Source organism: Sinocyclocheilus rhinocerous, unplaced genomic scaffold (genome assembly GCF_001515625.1).
Source record: "Sinocyclocheilus rhinocerous isolate Xijiao unplaced genomic scaffold, SAMN03320098_v1.1 scaffold55, whole genome shotgun sequence".
Taxonomy (NCBI): Eukaryota; Metazoa; Chordata; class Actinopteri; order Cypriniformes; family Cyprinidae; genus Sinocyclocheilus; species Sinocyclocheilus rhinocerous.
The window spans coordinates 498,373-519,588 of NW_015647461.1; the positions used below are offsets into that span (position 1 = coordinate 498,373).

At 39.0% G+C, this 21,216-nt stretch overlaps 1 protein-coding gene across 3 annotated transcripts in view; it reads left to right on the forward strand.

Moving 5' to 3' along the window:
* Positions 1-20,647, forward strand: part of pde4ba (phosphodiesterase 4B, cAMP-specific a) — a 159,413-nt gene extending 138,766 nt beyond the window's left edge. For all 3 annotated transcript variants that reach the window (XM_016513605.1, XM_016513606.1, XM_016513608.1), the window contains 10 exons: positions 7,276-7,388; positions 15,401-15,494; positions 17,956-18,131; positions 18,225-18,323; positions 18,429-18,593; positions 18,685-18,784; positions 18,871-19,025; positions 19,130-19,252; positions 19,381-19,563; positions 19,644-20,647. In XM_016513605.1, coding sequence (XP_016369091.1) covers positions 7,276-7,388; positions 15,401-15,494; positions 17,956-18,131; positions 18,225-18,323; positions 18,429-18,593; positions 18,685-18,784; positions 18,871-19,025; positions 19,130-19,252; positions 19,381-19,563; positions 19,644-20,012 — 1,577 coding nt within the window. In that variant the 3' untranslated portion in view covers positions 20,013-20,647. The remainder of the gene's footprint in view (positions 1-7,275; positions 7,389-15,400; positions 15,495-17,955; positions 18,132-18,224; positions 18,324-18,428; positions 18,594-18,684; positions 18,785-18,870; positions 19,026-19,129; positions 19,253-19,380; positions 19,564-19,643) is intronic.
* Positions 20,648-21,216: the final 569 nt, after the last annotated feature.

A 21,216-nucleotide genomic window follows, 5' to 3' on the forward strand; every position in this document is an offset into this window, starting at 1 on the left:
GTCATATGGTTTTTTTTTTAATATCTCTTTTGCAGTTTATAACGTAGCTATCCTTAAATGAAAACAATCTGCAAAGTTGTTAGTTGTTAAGTTGCATGATAAATAAAGATATTGTCTCTCAAAAGAGAGAGTTGATTCTGAATTGCCTTAACGAGTCGTCATATTTTCGAATCTTTTGCCTGTATACGTCACTGCATAGGACATTTGCATAATCCCAGCCTGCCCGCGAAATACGAACAGAGTCTGACCTGCCCACAAACACTTCCGCTAGTTAGTGTGTTTACATCATGTTGAGAAGACGCTGTGTTCAAGGATACCACAGAAATACAATCTGAACCTTTTGTTGTGTGCTTGTCATTTTACCGAGGACTACTTCTCTAATCTTGGCTTTTATCGTCGTTGGCTTCTAATCTTCTTAATTTGGACTAACAAGCTCCCCAAACCACAACCTGTAAGTACGATTGACACGTTATGTGTACATTTTCAATTGAGTGCTCAAAATATCAAGTTTTTGTGCTAATATGTGATGTAGTGCAGCTTTAGGTTTCCAGGTAAAGCATGATATTACTGTCTTGAAAGTGAAAGTGACGTGACATGTGGCCAAGTATTATTAAAGAGCAAAAATATACATTTCTTAAAAATAAAAAAAATTCATAGTAATCCTAAACTTTTGAATGATAATGTCAGATTTTTTTTTTTTTTTTAGCTTTATCATGTCAAATTTTTATACAGCAGATTCTACAAGGACGTTAACATCACACTCTCTTGTATCCTATGTTGTCTTGTTTTGGTGCATAAATCTTTTTAGTTTGTAACAAGGATTCAATAGTGATTCATGCTCAAAATTCAGGAAAACTTACAGTAGACATATTTTGGTTTACAAACTGTATTGTTTTATCAGTTAGTCACGTTAGCACTCGGCTAACGTATCCACCATTATTATTTTAAGTGTAGACAGTTTAGCAGCTAAACTTTAGCTGTGGGCACGATTCGCTTGCATAAGTGTTTTTGTATTTTACGTCATTATTATAAGAACGGATTGGAGCACTATATTATTGTTTTATGTAAAGGTGCTTTGTCAATGGTAGCGCTCGCTAACTTGCTCAAGGACTCCTCTCTGTGCCAATCACAACAGGCTTGGCCAGCTGACCAATCAGAGCAGAGTAGGCTTATGGAAGGGAGGGGTTTGCGCTGAACTTACTTGGAACGAATCATTTAGAAATCATTGGCAAATGACTCTAATATTAAAATTACAATGTTTTCTGACCTTAGATGCATTTAAACCTGTTGTAGGGGACTCCAACACAATATTAGGACACTTTAAAATACCATATGACCTGCTCTTTAAGTCCTGCTATGCTTTTCATTGCCTTATTGGGCAAATGTGAGTTTTTTTAGCTTGGAGATGCCAGATGTGTGTTGCGATGAAGGGGTGATTTTGACTATAACTGAACAAATGGGTGAAGAATGAGGAGAAGGGTTTGGATCAAGACTAGGCGGGATACCACTGTTGCTTGGTTCTTTGTGTGCCATGTCGTATCCTATAATTTCAGTCTTGGCAGTTATTTTACCCAGTTTTGGTTCTTGATTCTGAAGCATACCCTTGTAAATGAGTGTGGAATATGTCTAGAATAGTTTTAGAGAGGCTGACAGACAGCTCTGTGATGGAGAGAGAAGAACTGAGGGGGCTGTTTTTCAAAAGACAGGCCTTTTAATTTGGGTGGATTTGGCCTGGTCTCTGTCTCACACCCACACATGGAAGTTTGTATCACAAACTGGAAAAAAAGAGAATGTTTCATCAATTGAATTGAAAAACGCTCAGCCCCGCTTATTGCTCATTGGCTGTCCTTTGCCATTTTCTCTTTTAAAAATATGGCTTCAAAGTCTCATGTTTTGTGTGGTCTAACATGCCCAATTCATCATGCACCCGTTTCAACTTCTGCGGAGGACTCCCATTCATGTGGTCGGGTCGTCTCACTGCGGTCTTTTCCAGCACTCTTCGTTTATTCAATGTGTCTGTTGTTGAAGTCCACAGAGCCAAAACAGTGGCTTCTGCCTCCTAATGGAAAACATTTTATTTGAACCAGTTTGATGCTTCTCAGAAAATTGCTATGTTGAGACGAAACCACCATAAAATGAACTCAGGGAATGTCCTGCATAGTTCTGTGATGCTCCACTGTTGCATCTAAAAGTGTGTAACATCTGTTGAGAGAGGTTATTGCACCATAAATGAGCACAGTATCATCTTTGTGTACGGTTTCAATTACAAAATTGTCTTTCACATTCACTTTGAAAAAAATCAAGATCCTCCAATTCTTCTTAGTCATGCTTAAGCTAATGAAGCTACTGTATTTGCTGTATATTGAGTTGTCTGAATGATTCCTTGGAGGTTAAAGAACTTATGTCAGAAATGACTGGCACTATCAGCCCTCACAATCCTACACATTGCTGCATGGTCTGTTGGGCAATATTTCACTGTGAGGTCCACGCCAGTGTGGGTGCACAGTGGACACAAAGGGGGCGCTCTTGAGCATCTCTCTAAAACCTACAGTACAATGGCAAATAAGACTCATTATGGTCTCAAGGACTTGACAGATTTTTAAAGTAAAATATGCACAAACCCAAAGAGAAGTAATTTCGATTGAGTTCCTATTTATTTTTATAGCACATATGACAATAAATATTGTTCCAAAACAGCTTTACAGAGAATTTTACCAGTGAGCAAGATGGGAGAAGCTCCACAGAAAAATACTAGACAAATTATAGTTAAAAAGTATGCAGGATAGGAACGCTTATTTTATTATTTTTTATTTCATTTTATTTTATTTAGAAGTATGTTTTTTTTTTTTTCTGTTAAAATATGGTTGTCAGTAAAATAATCATAATTACTCGTTATTACATTATTGTCATAACATCATTACTGATCATTTCTGACTAGTCTTTAGAAAGCAAAATGAAATACTAATGAAACTCTCTCTCTCTCTCTCTCTCTCTCTCTCTCTTTCTTTCTCAGGAATTTCCCTATTTTAAATTACCAATACATATTTTATAAAGGTAAATAATTATTAGAAATGAGAAATTATTAGAAATTATTAATGTACTGACTTAATATATTTACTTTTGGTAAAGAGTCAATCTTCTGATAGAGAGTCTCCAATCCCAAATAGCTATATATTTGTTTATATATATAAAAAAAAAAGAAGAAAAAAAGAAATCTGAATTGTATATAATTGATGTAATTTTAATGAGCTTGTTTATTTCCCTTAAATTCAACAAGCCATCAGAAACCCATCTGTTACGTTGTTTCACAATGTCCTTTGGCTACAAACAAGCTTTTCCAGAATTTCCCCAACTCTTTCTTTCTTTTCTTTCTCCCTCTCTTCTTACAATCAGAACCAGAGGAAGTGTTTTCTTAGTAGGTCCATTGAGATTTGAGCTGACGTCAGTCGTCATGCTTCCTCTTTATTGGAAATGCTATAGTTTATCCTTCCACTGCTTGACTAAGCATTGAGACACGCATGAATTCAGGAAGGGCATAGATGAAGGAATGAGAGAAAGAGTGAGAAAGGAAAAATGACACATGTAAGCACATGCTCTCAACTAATTCTCAGTGCGCATCAGGAAGACAGACACACAGCTGTTACCACACACACCACATCCGACAGCTCACACACATACGCACAGCGCACAGCCATGATGACATTAACACCCTCAAATGACCAGAAGACATGATTTGATATTTGTGATCTGCAGTAACCTCAAATGACACATATGCAAACACAGTTTGTGGCCGCAAAACCCAACCTCTCGGTACGCTGATACTTTTTCTTATAACACCACACCTACACTTGTCCTTAAGTGATGCAAGTCAAGTTCACACACAAATAGTTGTGCCGAGAAACGATCATTAAAAGTTGTATAACTGAAGAAAACAAAACAAAAAAAACGTACACATAGGAAATTAATTTACAAATATTTTAAAATTATGCTCATTTACATATATAATATAATATAATATAATATAATATAATAATTTTTGACTGCAGTCAAATCTAGGCCTAGAAATGCAATTTAAATCTACATAAGATGTGTCATGGTGACTGTCATGTTGAGATCACTTGACCGGCTGAATACATATTCGTATTTTTGGTAAATGTAACTGCATGGTTAATGCACATTATTTCATTTATCCATTAGTTTTGTTTGTTTATGCATGTGTAATGGCAGCTTATTAGCTGAAATCTGCCCCCTTTTGTCTGTAATTGGATGACCTCATGGTATGTGGGCAACTGCAGCATGGCCCATATGTCCGCATCTTTCCTGGACCGTTGCCTCCTTTTTCCGAATCTGCTAGGGCCGTCGGCGCTTGTGCGTCTGTCTGTGTTGTGCACGTCTCGAAGGAAGAGAGAGGGAAAAACCCTTCTTACGCACATGTGGTCAGACACCTCACTGGTCCTGTCAAACATGCTTTGCCTCATAATGACAGATTTCAGACCCAAGACGTGTATGCATATCACCTTTACAGAGCGGTGTATGGATAGAAATGAAAGGAGGAAGAAATGTGAATAAAATTTCAAGAACACTTAAACGATATACCATAACTATACTTTGCAATAACAAATGAAGTTAACTAAACCTTAATTGTTACTATCTATCTATCTATCTATCCATCCGTCATCTATCTATCTATCTATCTATCTGTCTGTCTGTCTGTCTGTCTGTCTGTCTGTCTGTCTGTCCGTCCATCCGTCCGTCCGTATGTCCATCCATCCATCCATCCATCCGTCCATCCGTCTGTCCGTCCGTCCGTTTGTGTACTAATGTACTAATTCAAGTATTTCATGTAAATATTCTCAAAAGCTAAATCTGGATTTAACATTGGGACCTGAGTCTTATCTAGAGACGGGAATGTTAGAGACTTGAAGGTGGTCTCTTGACTTGGGTCAGTAAGCAACCACCTAGCGACCACCCAGAACACCCTAGCAACCGGATACCAACGCACTACAAACCACACAGAACACCGCATACCAGTGCTCTGGCACCCACACGCGCACCCTAGCATTATGGCAGTTTTTCATGGGCAGGCGCTATTCACATTTTCTTCAGAAATATAAAAATGTGGTTATGCTTAGCTCCACTCGTTTAGGTATAAATCTGGTTTGGTCCAGTTTTGTGAGAATGTAAATCTTGTTCAGAAAATCCACTTTCCAGCTTTTCGACATTGCCTTGGTGTTGTAGTCTACAGGTACCTCTCCATACGCTTAAAAAAAGAGAAAAAAAGAATTACCCACACCAAAGAGCTTTTTCTCCTGGTGTTCGGAGAGCAAATATGCTTGTGTGGCTTTGAACGTGTGGAGATTAAAGAGAAGTGCCGTCATTCGACAGAGCCCTGCTAAAGTTCTGCTGCTGTGTTGTTCTGCAACTAGGAGACCCACCACAGCAAAGTCAGACATGCACAAGGGCTCGTCTGTGTCCCAAAGCCACAGGGCACCGATTCACCAAACTCCCCCGTTTCTGTAAACACATCTATGCTTCAACAAGACCCACACACACAGCTCACGTCTATGCTTCATACATTTCTGTGGCGTGCAAGGAATGATGCAGACCCATTTACGTACATCTTGACATTAATTCAAGCGCATGATAAAACGTGATGGTGTGTCATTTGTATGTATGTAAATGTGCTTTTTGTTGCTTTTGTTTCTTTTGTTGTTTTTTCGGTTGAACAGTATAGCCTTTTCAGCTTTTTTAATATATCTCATTATATTTAAAATATATTTTTTTGAAATAGATTTAGAATGTTTAATATAAAAACCTAAATATTGTAAAAATCTAATTAAAAATGGAAAAAAATGAATACAAAGTAGAATATTTCTTTTTTCTTCTTTTTTTTCAAAAAAACATTTCATTATTATTATTTTATATATATATATATATATATGCACCAGTATAACAACAAACAGCAATATTTCCCAAATACACTAGCATTCAAAAGTTTTATAGTTTTAGAAAGAAGTTGACCAAATCTGCATTTACTTGAACAGAAATGCAGTAAAACAGTATTATTGTGAAATATTAATAAAATGTAATAGCTCTATTTTGATATATTTTAAAATGTAATTAATTCTTATGATGACAAAGCTGAATTTTCAGCAAGTGACATTTCAAGTAACATTTATTATTATCAATGTTGAAAACAGCTATGCAGCTTATTTTTTACTTTTATTTTATTTATTTATACTTTTTTAGTATTTCTTTGATGAATAGTTATAGTTTAGTAATAGTTTTGTAAAAGTTGTATGTCAGTTTTGATCAATTGAATGCTTGCTGAATAAAAATATTAATTTCTTCAAAATAAAATTCTACTGACCCCAGACTTATAAACGGTAGCGTAAGTTTTATGAAAATTTTTAAATACATGCAAAATACAAAAATGCCATGCAGGGCAAAAGTACAATGAGCATTTTTTTTAGTTATGCAAATGAATCTGATTCACAGAAATCAAATTTACTAAAGCTTGAAATAAAGATGCTAATAAAATTTCTTCCAGAAAATCGCCTTTAGGAAACCTAATGATCTCCTAAATAAAATATACAAATAAATTAAATCATCAAGATGTAGCTTAATTTTATATTGCCAGTGAAATCACTGTGAATATACAGTGAATATCTGTGTCTTAAAATGTGCATGCAGTTTTAATTTAATGCATTTTTGCAAGATAAAGTGTTTTTCACAACAAGAAAGTATGTGTGTGTGTGTGTGTGTGTGTTTACGTACAAGTTTATACAGCGAGCTTTGCAGAGTACCCCCCTTTGTCTCCTCTCTATTGACATCAGAGCCTATACAAGAGCCAGAAATGATAAAAAAGGGGAAGGGACGAGAGAGAGAGAGAAAGAGAGAGATGCCAAATGGGGCAGTGAAATGAGGAAAAACAGAGCCAAGAGGCTGTAAAACCCCAGTGCAGCCAACTCTCAGACATGAGTGAGCGACACCAAGAGAGCCAGGAGGGGGTGAGAGGAAGGGGCACGAAGCCAAAGAGGCAGTATCATCTAGCCACAAGGACCGGGCCAATGAGAGGGCGCGAGCAGGGGAGGAAATCTCTCACAGTTAGCGCTCAGAAGATCCCACTCTCACTCTCTCATACAGTCTGGGAGTGTGTGTGCGTATGTGTGTGTGTGTGCAAGCCCAGGATGAAGGAGCGTCTGGCGGGCTGTGCTCGAGTGGCCGTGCAACAGGATTTTCACGGTGCCCCCGTTTCTGTGTGTTTCTGTCCAGACGAGTCCTACCAGAAGCTGGCCGTGGAGACCATGGAGGAGCTGGACTGGTGTCTGGATCAGCTGGAAACCATCCAGACGTACCGCTCCGTCAGCGACATGGCCTCCACCAAGGTGAGAAGATGCAGCACATCACTTTTAAGAGCTCCTCTGGAAGTTGTAAAAACTCTCAGAGGATGCTTGCACAGTACAGCTTGCTCAAGAACGTTTCCTGATAGTTTAGAGTCTGTTTTTGTTCGTAATGCTTCTCTCAACGGCCGCTTTGTGAATGGGGCTATTGAGAGTCGGTCCTTGTGTCAGTTAGCTTGCATTAAAAATTCATTCTGCTGTTTTCTAGCAGTCAACACGATAAGTTTGCCTCCATTTCAGATGGAATCTGTTTGAATATGCAAAATAGATTTGAAATTCTAAGCTTTATTATGATTTAGTTGTGGTGCGTTTTCCAAGGTATTTGAAGTATAAGGCTTCCTTAGAGATGCCACATCACTTTACTATCATAACAGTCTCACACATTGTCTGTATAAATGTGTTAGCAAGTCTTCCTAGCGTATTGAGCAGGTTTTAGCATGTCTCTTTTCCAGCACGTTTTTCCACACCTCTTTATGTTGCTTTGGAAATGCGGTGTGCTCTGAAATTGATTTGATTGACAGCTTGTTGGCCAATTTATATTAACAATGAGGTTTATAAAGTTAAATGTTAACTTTTTATTAGGAGATCTGTTTTTTCTAATTCTTTTTTTCTAGACTTGAATACACGTACAGCACTTTATTGCATAATCAAAGCAATATGATATACAATATAACTGAATTTGAAACACAAATAGCCTATTTCCTTATGAAACGTCTGCTGACAAGCAAACTCTGTCAGTGTTGCAGACTCATATATATATATATATATATATATATTTGAACTTGTATTGTTTATCATCCTTTTTTGTACTTTTAAATACTATGTGTTGTTTTCACATCGCTGTCAGTGTCATCTCATGTGATTCACTGCATAGCTCCACAGTGTGTGTGTGTGTGTCCTGCAGCTGTGACTCAGGTTTCCTGTCTCCTTCCTAAGCTCTAGACAGGTCCAGACTACAATGGGAGTGAGTTCTGTATGGCAGGGCAAGGCCGCACTCCCTGTTTGTTTCTTCTTCTGCTGACGTCAAACAGGCATACACTGCAGCACAGGGACTTTTACTGCAGACAATAGGGATGAATACACACTAACTCCCACATACACACTCAGAGGCTCAATCAGACAGATACATGTGCAGGAAAGGGACGTATTTTGGGATGACCCAGAATTCTCACTTTTAATAATTTTCATAATCATGAGTTTTGCCGTGTTTTCCAGTAAAAGTATCTAATCATTTTACTTTTCATGGAAATATGCATGATAATGCTTTTTATTAAGATTAAAAAAAAATTTTTTTTGAGAATTTGCATTTATTTATTTATTATGTTTTTATTATTTTTAAAAATTATTATTTTTTTGCATCTAAAGTAAAATTATCAGTCTAAGGGTGTATATATAATTTTACTGGAAAATGATGAAAATATTTTTTTTTTTCAGTGCATGCAGGCCAACAATAATATTCATGAATAAACAATACAATACATATGCAAGAAAATGGGACATTTACAAAACCTGTGACTGTGTCATGATTGACTCAAGACATGCTCATATCCTGGGAGCTTTTGTACGAGTTTGTGGAAATAACACATAAAGATAGCCATCAGACTTGTACAGAGAATACCAGGACGTCTGACCTTTTGCTGCCCTTTTGAACGCCTGTGTCGTCTGATGTGCATTATACTTAAGTTGTGTGTGCATGTAAAATCTATACAGTATCAGCTCCAGGATTTCTCTGCCAACATGTAATATGTATATTCTGTTTCAGTCAACTGGATATTCCGGTCAAGATAACAGAACTACAGACTCGCTCTTTTTGTTACAGTAAATCGACAAAGTTGTTTAAATAGATACTACCACGGCCATGAATCCCCAAATGTAGTCACTGAATTGAAAAGTTATTAGAGAAAACATGGTTTATAAAACATGAACATTTCCTTTTCACACTATTTTGAAAAAGTTAAGTCAAATTGCATCAAATGGCAAAGATTTCTTTATTATATAGTATACCATTTATGTATTTTTTTACATATTTGTATACATTTTATAGTTTCATTGTTACTCTTTCATGGCTGTTTTTTTCTCAGATGTTTCTCATGAAATTCCAATGGAGAAATAAAAATAAAATTCATGTAATATATTAATATTTGAATTATTATAATAACTCATTCTTATCAATAGAGGGGACACGTGAAATTAATAAAGTCCTCACGAGAACGATCTAAAAAGCAGGATACTTAAAAGTTTCCATTTCCTTTGGATGCAGCTTATAAACTTTCTAAATTTGAAAACTACCATTTTTGTTATTTGTAAGTGAGGACTTCCTATATCTGCATGTGCGTGGCAGTATATGTTTGCTCTGATGACTTTTAAGAGATCACATATGTATGCTTGATCTGATTGCAGACCACACTATTTACCCTATAAACTATGTTGCAATGGGGTTAGAGTTCCAGTGTATGTGTATGTGTGTGTGTGTGTGTGTGTGTGTGTGTGTGTGTGTCAGAAGGAGGCGGTCCCACGGTGAGAGGGGGAGTGTGTATACAGTGACACACTCACACACTGAAGGATAGTCGGCGCTCAGTTTAAAATTAGTCGGTAACGCTATTGCGTCTGTCAAACGTCGAAACTTAAGACTCAAGACAGCCAGAGTGACACAGATTCACAGCAAGCAGGACTTAGAAAACTTAACTCACTTAAAATGGGAGCTTGCTGCTTTGAGAGGAAAGATCAGAGAAAGATTGGAACAGTTAACTGCTGGAAAAAGGTGAGCCTCTGTTTTAAACTTTTGTAAGTTGTTAGTGGGCTGTTCATTTTTGTTGGATGTTACTTGGTGGACTTTTCAAGGACATAACTGTTGTCTAAAGTATCTTTTTGAACTTTTTATTTCTGAATTCTCATGATAAGTGTGCTTTATAGATGACAAGTGATAAAGTATCTTTTTGAACTTATTATTTCTGAATTCTCATCATAAGTGTGCTTTATAGATGAAAAGTGGATTCTTGGAAAGGTTTTTTTTTTGCGCAGTGCTTTCTTGTGTTGAAAAGTTACAATTAAGACAATGTGGATAAAACAGTGTGGTTATAACCCCTCACAACACCTCAGATGATGCCAACCCTCAGACAACATACAAAACTACCAAATTTTGCTATAAGTTTGATCGCAACATATAATCATTGCTGTTAGTGTTCACCGTCTGTTTGATTACATAACATTAACTATTACTAACTGATTTTTACCGTACATTTCTGTCATATGGACATCAACTTGAGATGGTCACCACTGATAAGCTATTACTAGCCTACATTTAATGAAGAAACTTTAATTTTCTGTAAAGCTGCTTTGCAACGATTTGCATCGTGAAAAGCACTATACAAATAAACTTGTGTGTGTGTGTGTGTTTAATTTTCTAGCTGCTTTGCAACGATTTGCATCGTGAAAAGCACTATACAAATAAACTTGTGTGTGTGTGTGTGTGTGTGTGTGTGTGTGTGAATTGAATTATAAGTTATAACTTTAGAAGAATGAGTTGTATAGTCACACATCTATAATATAAGCCAGTCAGAGCCATGTAATATTGAGTTGATGGTCTCAAGTCAAACTAGTGTTAGTTTCTGAAGTTCCTGCATATTTAGTTGGTTGTAGACTGAGATCACCAGTATAAGCTTGCATGGAAATAATTGTTGTTAAAATAGTTGTATAAATGTTCAGTTTGAGTGTTTTTATTTTTGTTTTCTGATAATCACAGAAACAGTCTTTGTCAATTTTAAACAGTTGAAGTTCCTTTCTAATCTTAATGGATTTAGATTGCCTCCTCATTGTGGATATAATTGAGACTAAAGCAGCTTAAAATGTTTTAGTCTGTAATTTAGTAACTACTTGTTATTTTACTTAGTCCATTAGATTAGAGGAAGTGAAACGTTGGGCTTGTTTTCTCAGGTTTTGTTGGTTTGGCACACAAAGCGTTGCTGATTTCTTCAGAAGCTGTTATGTCATTATTGATGTTACTGTTCTAATATACCAGAGAACTCGTTTGTCATCTCAATGTGCGTCACAGTCTTTCAAAGTCTTCTTCCAGCGATCATCATAAATCAATGGCTGTTGAGAATTTGCCGAATTTGCAATTATGTGCTTCTCAAGTGACATCATTCAGTGCAACAAAACTCCCACAATATCTGACCAAGAAACAAATGGGGGGTTTCCCACTAGATGATGTACACAAGACATTTACTGTTGTGAGATGTAGCCTAATTAAAAAAATAAAACATTAGTGTAGTGTGACATTTACATACAAGTTTGAATACAGAGAGGGGTGGAAATAAGAACACAGATCACGATTGACAATGGACAGCTGAAAAGTTAAATGTATTTTGATGATTGATTGATTGACTTGTCTGTCCTACATCAAACACGTTGATACATTAGACAAGGTCATGATGACAGTACAAATTGATTGAACAGGCCGCTGGCGAACAGTGTGAGGTGACCGCACAAATCTATCTCACTTAATATATGTGGGTTTATACCGCCCACTAGTGGAGAAAATAAAATAGCATCCAATTGCTGATTATCCTATTCTAAAGAAATGCAAAAATGAAAACTTGCATCTAGGTATATAGAAATTATTATGATATGCATATTTTCTGCCAATGGGTAGTTGACATGAAATACATTTGGGAAGTTGACGTGTCTGTTGGTGTCACAAGCTACTGTATGCTCCATATAAAACTATTTTAAAAACCAATTTGCTTATTTTTAATTACAATGTAGCTTTTATGAGGTAACGTTAACTGAGATACTGAAGGAAATGTGGAGAGAATATTTGCATTAAAATTATGACCTTGTAGGATTAGTGATGTCGAAAAGGCGAAAAAAGGAAAATGGTTGTAGGACAGGTGAATATACATTCATATCAATTTTAACTGTAAATCTTGATGTTCATTATGTGTCAACTACCCAGATATAATTTCCTAAATAAATTAGTTTTTGCCTCTAAATGCATTAAACTGTTAGCTGATAGAATCGGTTATCTTTAATCAAGTGTTTGAAGGGTTCTTTTTCTACAGAATGAAGGTCTGTCAGAATTAAATTCCCTCCATTCACCCTTTACTCTTTTCAGAGCAGAAGTCAGCGCACATCCACCCCCCTACAGCCATGTTTCTCACAGAGCTTAGAGAGAGAGACACTCACATGGATTTACTGATATGGATGAGCCGCGGAAGGCAGCGCGTCTTTGATATGTCAGAGTTGTTTACAGCTCTGACTAGACGTCTCACGCATTGCTGAGGAACCCCCACTGCAGCATAATGCAGAGATTCTCCGCTATTTTCCATCTTTCTCTTTCCCCCCTCTTTCCCTTTCTCCCTCCCACTCTCTTTTTCTCATGAAGGCGCACAAACACAGACACGCACACACATTTCACAGTTCGGAGAATCCAAAATCATTGCATGAATCCTTTTAGCTCCTCAAATCTGAGACCAACTTCTCTGCATTAAGAGACGAAAACAGGCAAATATATTTGACAAGAAAATACTATGTCTTTCTACTTCAAGATTTCATATTTAATTGAATATTACTCGCTGTTCCTTTGTAATTATTTATGAAATGTACAAGCAGCTCCTGAGTGTAAATTGTTTCAGTGTAAATCCTTTGTGTAATTACGCATCTATTGTTTTTTTGGTTAAGAAATGCACCATTTTATCCATCATAGGTGAAGATGATGAGGACAGCCTGGTCTGGTCTGCTGGTTTTAGTGGTTTTGGGTACTTTTAAGATTGTCCATTTAGGAAACCAATAGGTTGACCCGCAAAATCATCCAAACACCATCCTTATACAACAATTGGCTTATTTTTTCCTCATATTCACTAAGGGTTTTCCCTGTCATTGGACTCTGCCCGAGGTGGCTTTATCAAGGACGGCTCATCGATTTTGGCCCTTTACCTCCTCCCTGTTCTGATGAATTGGGGGTTGATTTGGCAGATGTTATTGAGACGCAGTGGTGTCCTCGTGATTCCTGGGCAGCCATCTTTGGAGGCTAGGGAGGGAGGGAAGCCTCAGCGGTAGCCCATGTCACATGACGCTGTTGCCATGGCGTTGGGATGTTGGTGTAATTGGTGTTCGGATGTAGACGGAGAGGGAGAGAGAGTCCTGGGGGGGGGTGTTGATGTCACCGAAAAATGACAAAGAGAGGCAATTATCCAAGTCTCCTCTCCCACCATACTCTATGGTAAAAATAGCACAGAACTCCATATGAAGCCTCATGTATTATGGGAATGCAATAAAGAAGGCTGACCGAGCCTGAAAGAACCCAGACTCATCTAAAGCTCCCATCTTCGCTCTTACAAGTTGTACTCGATTAGCCAAGGGCCCAAAAAGCCAAGGGCGTCCTTAAACTCTGTCCTTCTTTACGTGTCTTTTTCTTCTCGCGCTTTCCCCGCATAACAAAGCAGGGGCTCCCCCCTCCTCTGCCATCTTTATGTCAGATCATATGTGCCTGTGGAGCGTGTTGCTGGGGCTGACAGACTCGAGACCAGGGGAGAGACGCGGGAGGGAGGGGGTGAGGCAGAAGGAGAGAGAGAAAGACAGAGCGAGATGATGAGAGAGCAGGAGCGTACTGCAGCAGCGGAGCGGCACTAATCCAGCAGAGGAAGACCCCCCTCCAGCCAGATGAGCATCCCAGTGTTTTTTTTCCTCATCCCTCCCTCCCTCTGCTCCAATGTTCCTTCATCTCCTCCATAATTCATTGGCACTTCCAGACCCTCCGCTTCGCTTCCAGCTCCGGCCGTCGCTCTCTGGATCACCCTCCAGTCCAGGACGGGTGTTCCCATCCTCTGTCGGCCCCCGCTCGTATCTGCAGCCATGGACAGTCAACAGCAGAGCGATTCGGCTGAGAGCTGCCATGAAGATGGCTTGCGTCTGTTTTTTGGCAACTAATCCATACCAAGCAGAGTAGGAGAGGAGAGAAGAGGGGATTTTTCGTTTTTCCCAACCAGAAGAATCCCTTTCGTCTGCCTCTCTCTGGCTCTTTTCCTTTGTGGTATAGGAGTGCGCTGTTGTGGATTTCGGGAGCTTAAATACGATCCAAAATGCCTGAGGCCAATTACCTTCTCTCTGTATCCTGGGGTTACATTAAGGTGTGTATGGCGGCTACTAAGCTGTATTTTGGTCTGCTAATGGAGGTTGGTTTTGGTTCGGTGTTTGTTGGTGGTCTAGAGAGACACTGAGGAGGAAAACCTACAGCAAGTCTCGCTGTGTGGCATCCTTGTGCTGGAATGTCTAGGTCCGAGCTCTATTTTGAGCTGTTCTTTTCAAATTAATCTTTTGTATCTTGACTAAGATGTTGATTTGGATGTCAAAAGCACAGTTATATGGGTTGTTTTTGTGATTTATCTTTTTGTTCTAATGAAGCTCAAAAATCAGAGATGTGGCGCAGGATATGGCTGCCGTTTATGACTTATTTAATTATATATGCATTTGTTTATTTATTTCTTGCCAACATTGCGTCTTTTTGGAACCACATTGTTGCTTTGGGAACATATATTCATACATTATATGTGAAAAAAATGCTAAAGAAAAAATAACTTTAAACTTGGCAACAGTTTGAAAATTGCAGTTTACAAATGAAATCTCAACCAGTGTTTACCTTGTCTCTTGTACTGCACTTCTCTCTCATTCTTTATGAATTTGCATTTTTTTATGCTTGGTATGAGGTATTACAGATTTATCTAAAAACACTAGAAATTAATGCATTAAAATAAATGCATGAATATTTTAAAAAGGAGATTTATATATATTAGATATTAGGATATTTAGAGATAAGTTATTAGATGTTAAGATATTAAATACGATTTTTATATAATTTATACTTATTATAATATTTATTTGGTCATATTTAACATTTTGTACACCATAACACATTGCGGTATTTTATGTAAATGCATGTCTGTATAAAGGAGGTGGTTTGGGGTTTTTGACTAATGATTCTCCCTATTTATCTTTTCCAGTTCAAGAGAATGTTGAACAGGGAGCTGACGCACCTCTCTGAGATGAGCAGATCTGGCAATCAGGTGTCGGAGTTCATCTCCAACACCTTCCTAGGTAATCACACACAAATTCACTCTTACGCTAAAACACCCGCAGTCATCGCTAAACATTGGCTATATACAGTATGCGCCATTGTGGATTGAATTTGGGCTGCGTCATTTCCAGAGCTGAACTGCGGTTTAGACTCACTGATGCTGTATATCGAAAAGCTATGGAAACGAAAAAAATAAATAAATCCATTAGTTGTGAAAGTATTGTACGTTAAAAGATAAGACATGCAGTACAAAGGTTCATTTTGTTTGTGGAATGCCGTGAGATGGCATCAGACTTTCGTTTCTGCATGAGGAGAGAGATCCCCAATGCAGCAGTTGGAAAAGAGGAAGGGGAGGGTGGAAAGGAGAGAGCAGAGTTAGGGGAGGGAGGGAGAGACGGCTGGGGATGGGATCCTGCTGTAAAGCAATGCTGACGGTGGAACCCCCCAGCACGGAACATCCAGGCAAGAGAACCTGTGACTCATCCAGCTCCTGTGTTCTCATCCAGACGCCATCGCATGCCCCATCTAAACACACAAACACTCATGTACCTTGCCGCAGTGTGAGGCCCCGTTTCACTGCAAAAAAAATCATTTTTTAATCGGTATTTAGGTCTCGTTTACTAATAAAATTTGTAAACATTTTTGAAAACAAAAAATAACAATTACATTTACTTTCAGCAAATTTGTATTAAATTTTATAGAACATAATACATTAGAAGTTATTATAATTTAATTATATTATTTTTATCCATCCAAATCCATTATGGTAAAAAAAAAATTTTTTTGCATGATAATATAGATTTAAAAATGTTTTTGCAGTGTAAATTTGAAAATTTGATGTCAAAATCTGCAAAAAATATTGGTGTCCATTCTGATGGTGTACAACTTTGTGTTCGGATTATTTGGGACTAAAAGTGGTTCAATTTTCCTGGGATTAAATGTTAGCTGTGTGCTGTCACGTGTGCCTGCTGTCTTTATGCCACTGCGATTTCGCTGTCTGCATCAAAACGCGTGAGTTTAGCAGAGATGAGATTAAATCTGACCCGGACATAATGTCTCTTTCCTTTTTTTTCTTTCTTTTTCTGAAATCTTGGATCTGTGCACTCAGTCTGTACATGTGGCTTGCCTTTGGTTGTTTGCTTTTTTTATATAAGAAGGAGACATGAAGTGACATGTGACACAAAGTATCCTGCAAGGAACGAGGCGGAGAGGCGAAAAGAAAAAAGAGCTCTGATGGATGTTTGTGAGAAAACAAGCAAAACTATAATGAGCACTGCGAATGCTCTGTGGGATCTGTTAGGAGGCATTTTCTCTTGATCAGGCATCTTTACCGTAAGAGAAGGAGCGAAAAACAGATAGAGTACTCCCTCATCCTTGTCCCTTTCCGTTCCGTCATCGTAATAGGGTGCCTCGCATTTCTTTACTCAGGATATAAGCCCATCTGAATGACTGCGGTGCTGATTACGGCACGGGTTCATGTTTAACAGAGACATATGAGTGAAGAGGATAATGACTGTAATGAATTAACCAACCCTCATATTTCACCTCCTCTCACTCCCCATCAAGCCAGCGGCTATTACCAGGTGTTATCGCAGTCTTTCAGCGACGTGCCAGAGCTTTACGGCAAGAGAGAACAACGTTATCTGCAGTAATTGAGAAACTGAAAATAAGAATTCAGTCCACTCATGGCCTGTGGCTCCTTGGGAGAATTTGGATTAGCATTTCCACATGAGGAAATCCCTAACATGAAGGTTTATGGCATTTTTGCCCCAGAGATACGCCCTTCCTCTGCCGCCATTTTTTATCAATTGATATCTCCTGAGGGTTGACCTTTGGAGATGCCATATGAAGCAGACACGGGCTCCCCTGCAGTTTGTTGACAGGTCTGTCACAGTGAAAATGGAGAGTGGAACTGGAGGAGGAGGACAGGAGGGGCAAGCCCCACTTGAATAGCTCAGTGGCAAAGTTGAATTGGGTGTCTGTTCTGCCATTCGAGGGCAACGAATCCTGAGAAGCACACGCGCTGAGTGCAGATGTGAGCTATTCAGCTGTGGCGCTGCACCTGGGCCAAAGGCGTCTGCTTACGTCACTAATGGCGCTTTTCCACTGCGTGGTACGACTCGGCTCGGTACGGCTCAGTACGGCACGGCACGGCTCGGTTTGCGTTTCCACTGCAGTTCAGTACCGCTTTACATGATACATGGCCACCGGTTTCCCAACAATGAGTTTTTGTGCGGGCATGTATGCGTTTCGTCATTGTGAAAACTGCAATAAAGAGATTGAGTAATCTGGAATGTTATCTGCCAACAACTGACACAGTTATGCATGATCTGTATAGAAAGATTTGAGGACCATCTCGGTTTCGTGGTTAACAAACGTGCGTTTTTCACATTGCCTATGGAAATTTGAGTGTAAGGTTAGTAACCACCAGGAAAGAGACCAAAATCATTCTAATCATTTGGTTTTTGCTGTTCCTCACAGACAAGCAGAATGACGTGGAGATCCCCTCGCCTACACTTAAAGCCCGCGAGAAGAAGAAAAAGCAGCAGCTGATGACTCAGATCAGTGGTGTGAAGAAAGTATCCCACGGGCCCAGCCTCAACTTCGGCATTGCTCGCTTCGGCGTCAAAACCGACAAAGAGGATTTACTGTCAAAAGTAGGTAGAAGATTGACTAATACTTTAGTGCTTTTAGGTGTGTTCAACTGAAAATTTCTGTTGATCTCATTCCCTTGTGTCTTCTCTTTCCAGGAATTAGAAGACCTGAACAAATGGGGCCTGAACATCTTTACAGTTTCAGAGTATTCTAACAACCGGCCTCTCACTTGCATTATGTACGCCATCTTCCAGGTCAGTTCTTCCTCCAGCCTTTCTTTTGATTTTGACCTTCAACATTTTGCAACAAAAACATCATAAGGTTCAAGAATGTAATAATATTGCTTCTCTCTGTAACAGGAACGAGACTTGCTTAAGACATTTAAGATCCCGGCAGATACTTTTGTGACATACATGATGACCCTTGAGGATCATTACCACCAAGATGTGGCCTATCATAACAGCCTTCACGCTGCTGATGTGGCCCAGTCAACTCACATTCTGCTGTCCACACCTGCTCTAGATGTAAGAACGCTTTTCTTCAGGTGCAATTTTCAGAGTTTTCCCTCAAAGGATTTCATATATCTCACAATTTTTTTCAATTTGTCCTTAACAGGCTGTCTTCACAGATCTTGAGATCTTGGCAGCCATTTTTGCAGCAGCTATTCATGATGTGGACCATCCTGGTGTTTCAAACCAGTTCCTCATCAATACAAGTGAGTGTTCTCAATTCCCACTCTACTATCAGTATAATGTTTATGGAGACACTTAAATTAATTGCGTGTTTGCTAATTTCTTCCAGACTCTGAGTTAGCGCTCATGTATAACGATGAGTCGGTTTTGGAGAACCACCACTTAGCTGTGGGCTTTAAACTTCTCCAAGAGGACAATTGCGACATCTTCCAGAACCTCACTAAGAAACAGAGGCAGTCACTCCGAAGGATGGTCATCAACATGGTGAGGTTCTTCACTTCCTTCCTTTCTTCCTTCCTTTTAGGCCATCTGCTTTCAGTTACATTGCAATGATTTATATGCTAACACATATTGTTTCCTGTTAATAGGTACTTGCCACAGACATGTCTAAGCACATGAGCTTACTGGCCGATCTGAAGACCATGGTAGAGACGAAGAAAGTGACAAGCTCAGGAGTTTTACTCCTGGATAACTACATAGACAGGATACAGGTACAAATCTTTCTGTTCTCCTTCCCGTTGGAAAATCCAATGATTGCATGATCTCCAGCTGAGATGATTCAGATAAATTAGAGGAACGCGATGAACTGCAGTTGTCTAAAATTGTGACGTTACTTCAGGTCTTGAGGAACATGGTTCACTGCGCCGATCTGAGCAATCCCACCAAGTCTCTAGAGTTGTACCGGCAGTGGACCGACCGCATCATGGATGAGTTCTTTCACCAGGGTGACAGAGAGAGGGAGCGTGGCATGGAGATCAGCCCCATGTGTGACAAACACACTGCCTCAGTAGAGAAATCACAGGTTAGTTACTGTCTTAGATGCAACCGTCTCATGAAGTACCATATTTGAAGTACAACATCTAACGCATTTTTTCTCTTCAGGTGGGTTTCATTGACTACATCGTCCACCCGCTTTGGGAAACCTGGGCCGACTTGGTGCATCCGGATGCCCAGGATATCCTGGACACGCTGGAGGATAATCGGAACTGGTACCAGAGCATGATCCCCCAGAGCCCTTCCCCACCCTTCTACCAGCCCGACAAAGAAGGCAACGGCGGGGGTTCAGGGCCTGACAAGTTCCAGTTTGAGCTCACGCTAGAGGAAGAGGACTCAGAAGGCACGGAAAAAGACGAACAGAGCCAGGGTGACGAGGAAGAAGATGTGGAAGAAGAAGACGACAGAGGGGAAGAAATGGAATCCACTACACACATCCAGATAGTTACCGAAGACGCCTCACCTGTCGACACATAGGACTCGGCGTCTCTTAATAGGCGGTAGCTGTTTTTTCCCTTGCGAGAGGAGCAATCCTGCAGTTGATGCTTTTGAAAAAGCCCACATGGGGTGCTTTTTTAGGCCCTCGTGGGAGGAGGATGTCTTGCCCTCCTTGCACTTACGTTTGGAGACAGTTTGGTAGGAGCTCTCAGGAAATAAATGCTGCAGACATTTTGGACCTGAACAATTGGCAGGCGACTTTGATAAACATGAAGGATTGGGGCCAACGTGGACAGTTTGTTTGTTTGTTTACCTGGTGGTGAGGAGTAGACACTACTGAGAGGATTTCTCTTTTTTTTGTACCAACACAAACTTTTTGTAAAGCTATGGGTGTGTGATGAGGTCAAACGCGAACTACTGAAGAACAAGTATTTGTAAAGAGAGAAACTGTTTACTTTTCTGTACCATTTGTCTAAAGACTGTGTGCCTTTTTACTATTGTCTTTTTAATAGGCTTTTATTTATTTAACACGTTTTAGTATAACTGTACGCTGAAATGTTTTCGTTTTCTAAAGCAAACCAGACCGAACATGCAGAATTGTTTTATATCTACGCTGGAGAGAGAATTTAGTGTCTTCCTTTGTTTGGCAATATAACTTAATAATCCAAACTTCTGACAAACGATCAGAAAACTAAGAAATGATGACAGAGGCACATTCTGTTTATTATAGCTACATTTGTGTCGGACTTTTTAAATATGAGCACAAACTCTGTTTATTTGGATCCATTTGCTTTCGACTCATCATAATTGTCTTCCTTACAGCAGTCGTTTTTCATTCTTCACATCATACCTCAGACACACAGAGTAAAAGCAGTCTAAACTAGCTTTTGTAGCTTTTTTTACACACTTTGATACAGAACATTTCCTCACTTGTCTTCTAAATAAAATATGTTATCTTTTCTCATGATTGGCTCACTTTTAAGACAGATAAAAACATTGACGTAAACTGATTTCCTTCCCCATCCCTCAGAACACCATGATATGATAAAAAAAAAAACTAAGATTTGAAACCTCTCACTTACATTTGCTCTAGTACTTCAACAATTTCCCTCGTCAGTTTTTAACATGGCAGTTTTATAATTAATCTATTGACATTAGCATTGTCGTCTCACACATTTAGTCACCGTTAACGTTTAAGTTTGTGTGTAGTTCATACTTTGAGGTACTTTAACTACCTTACACT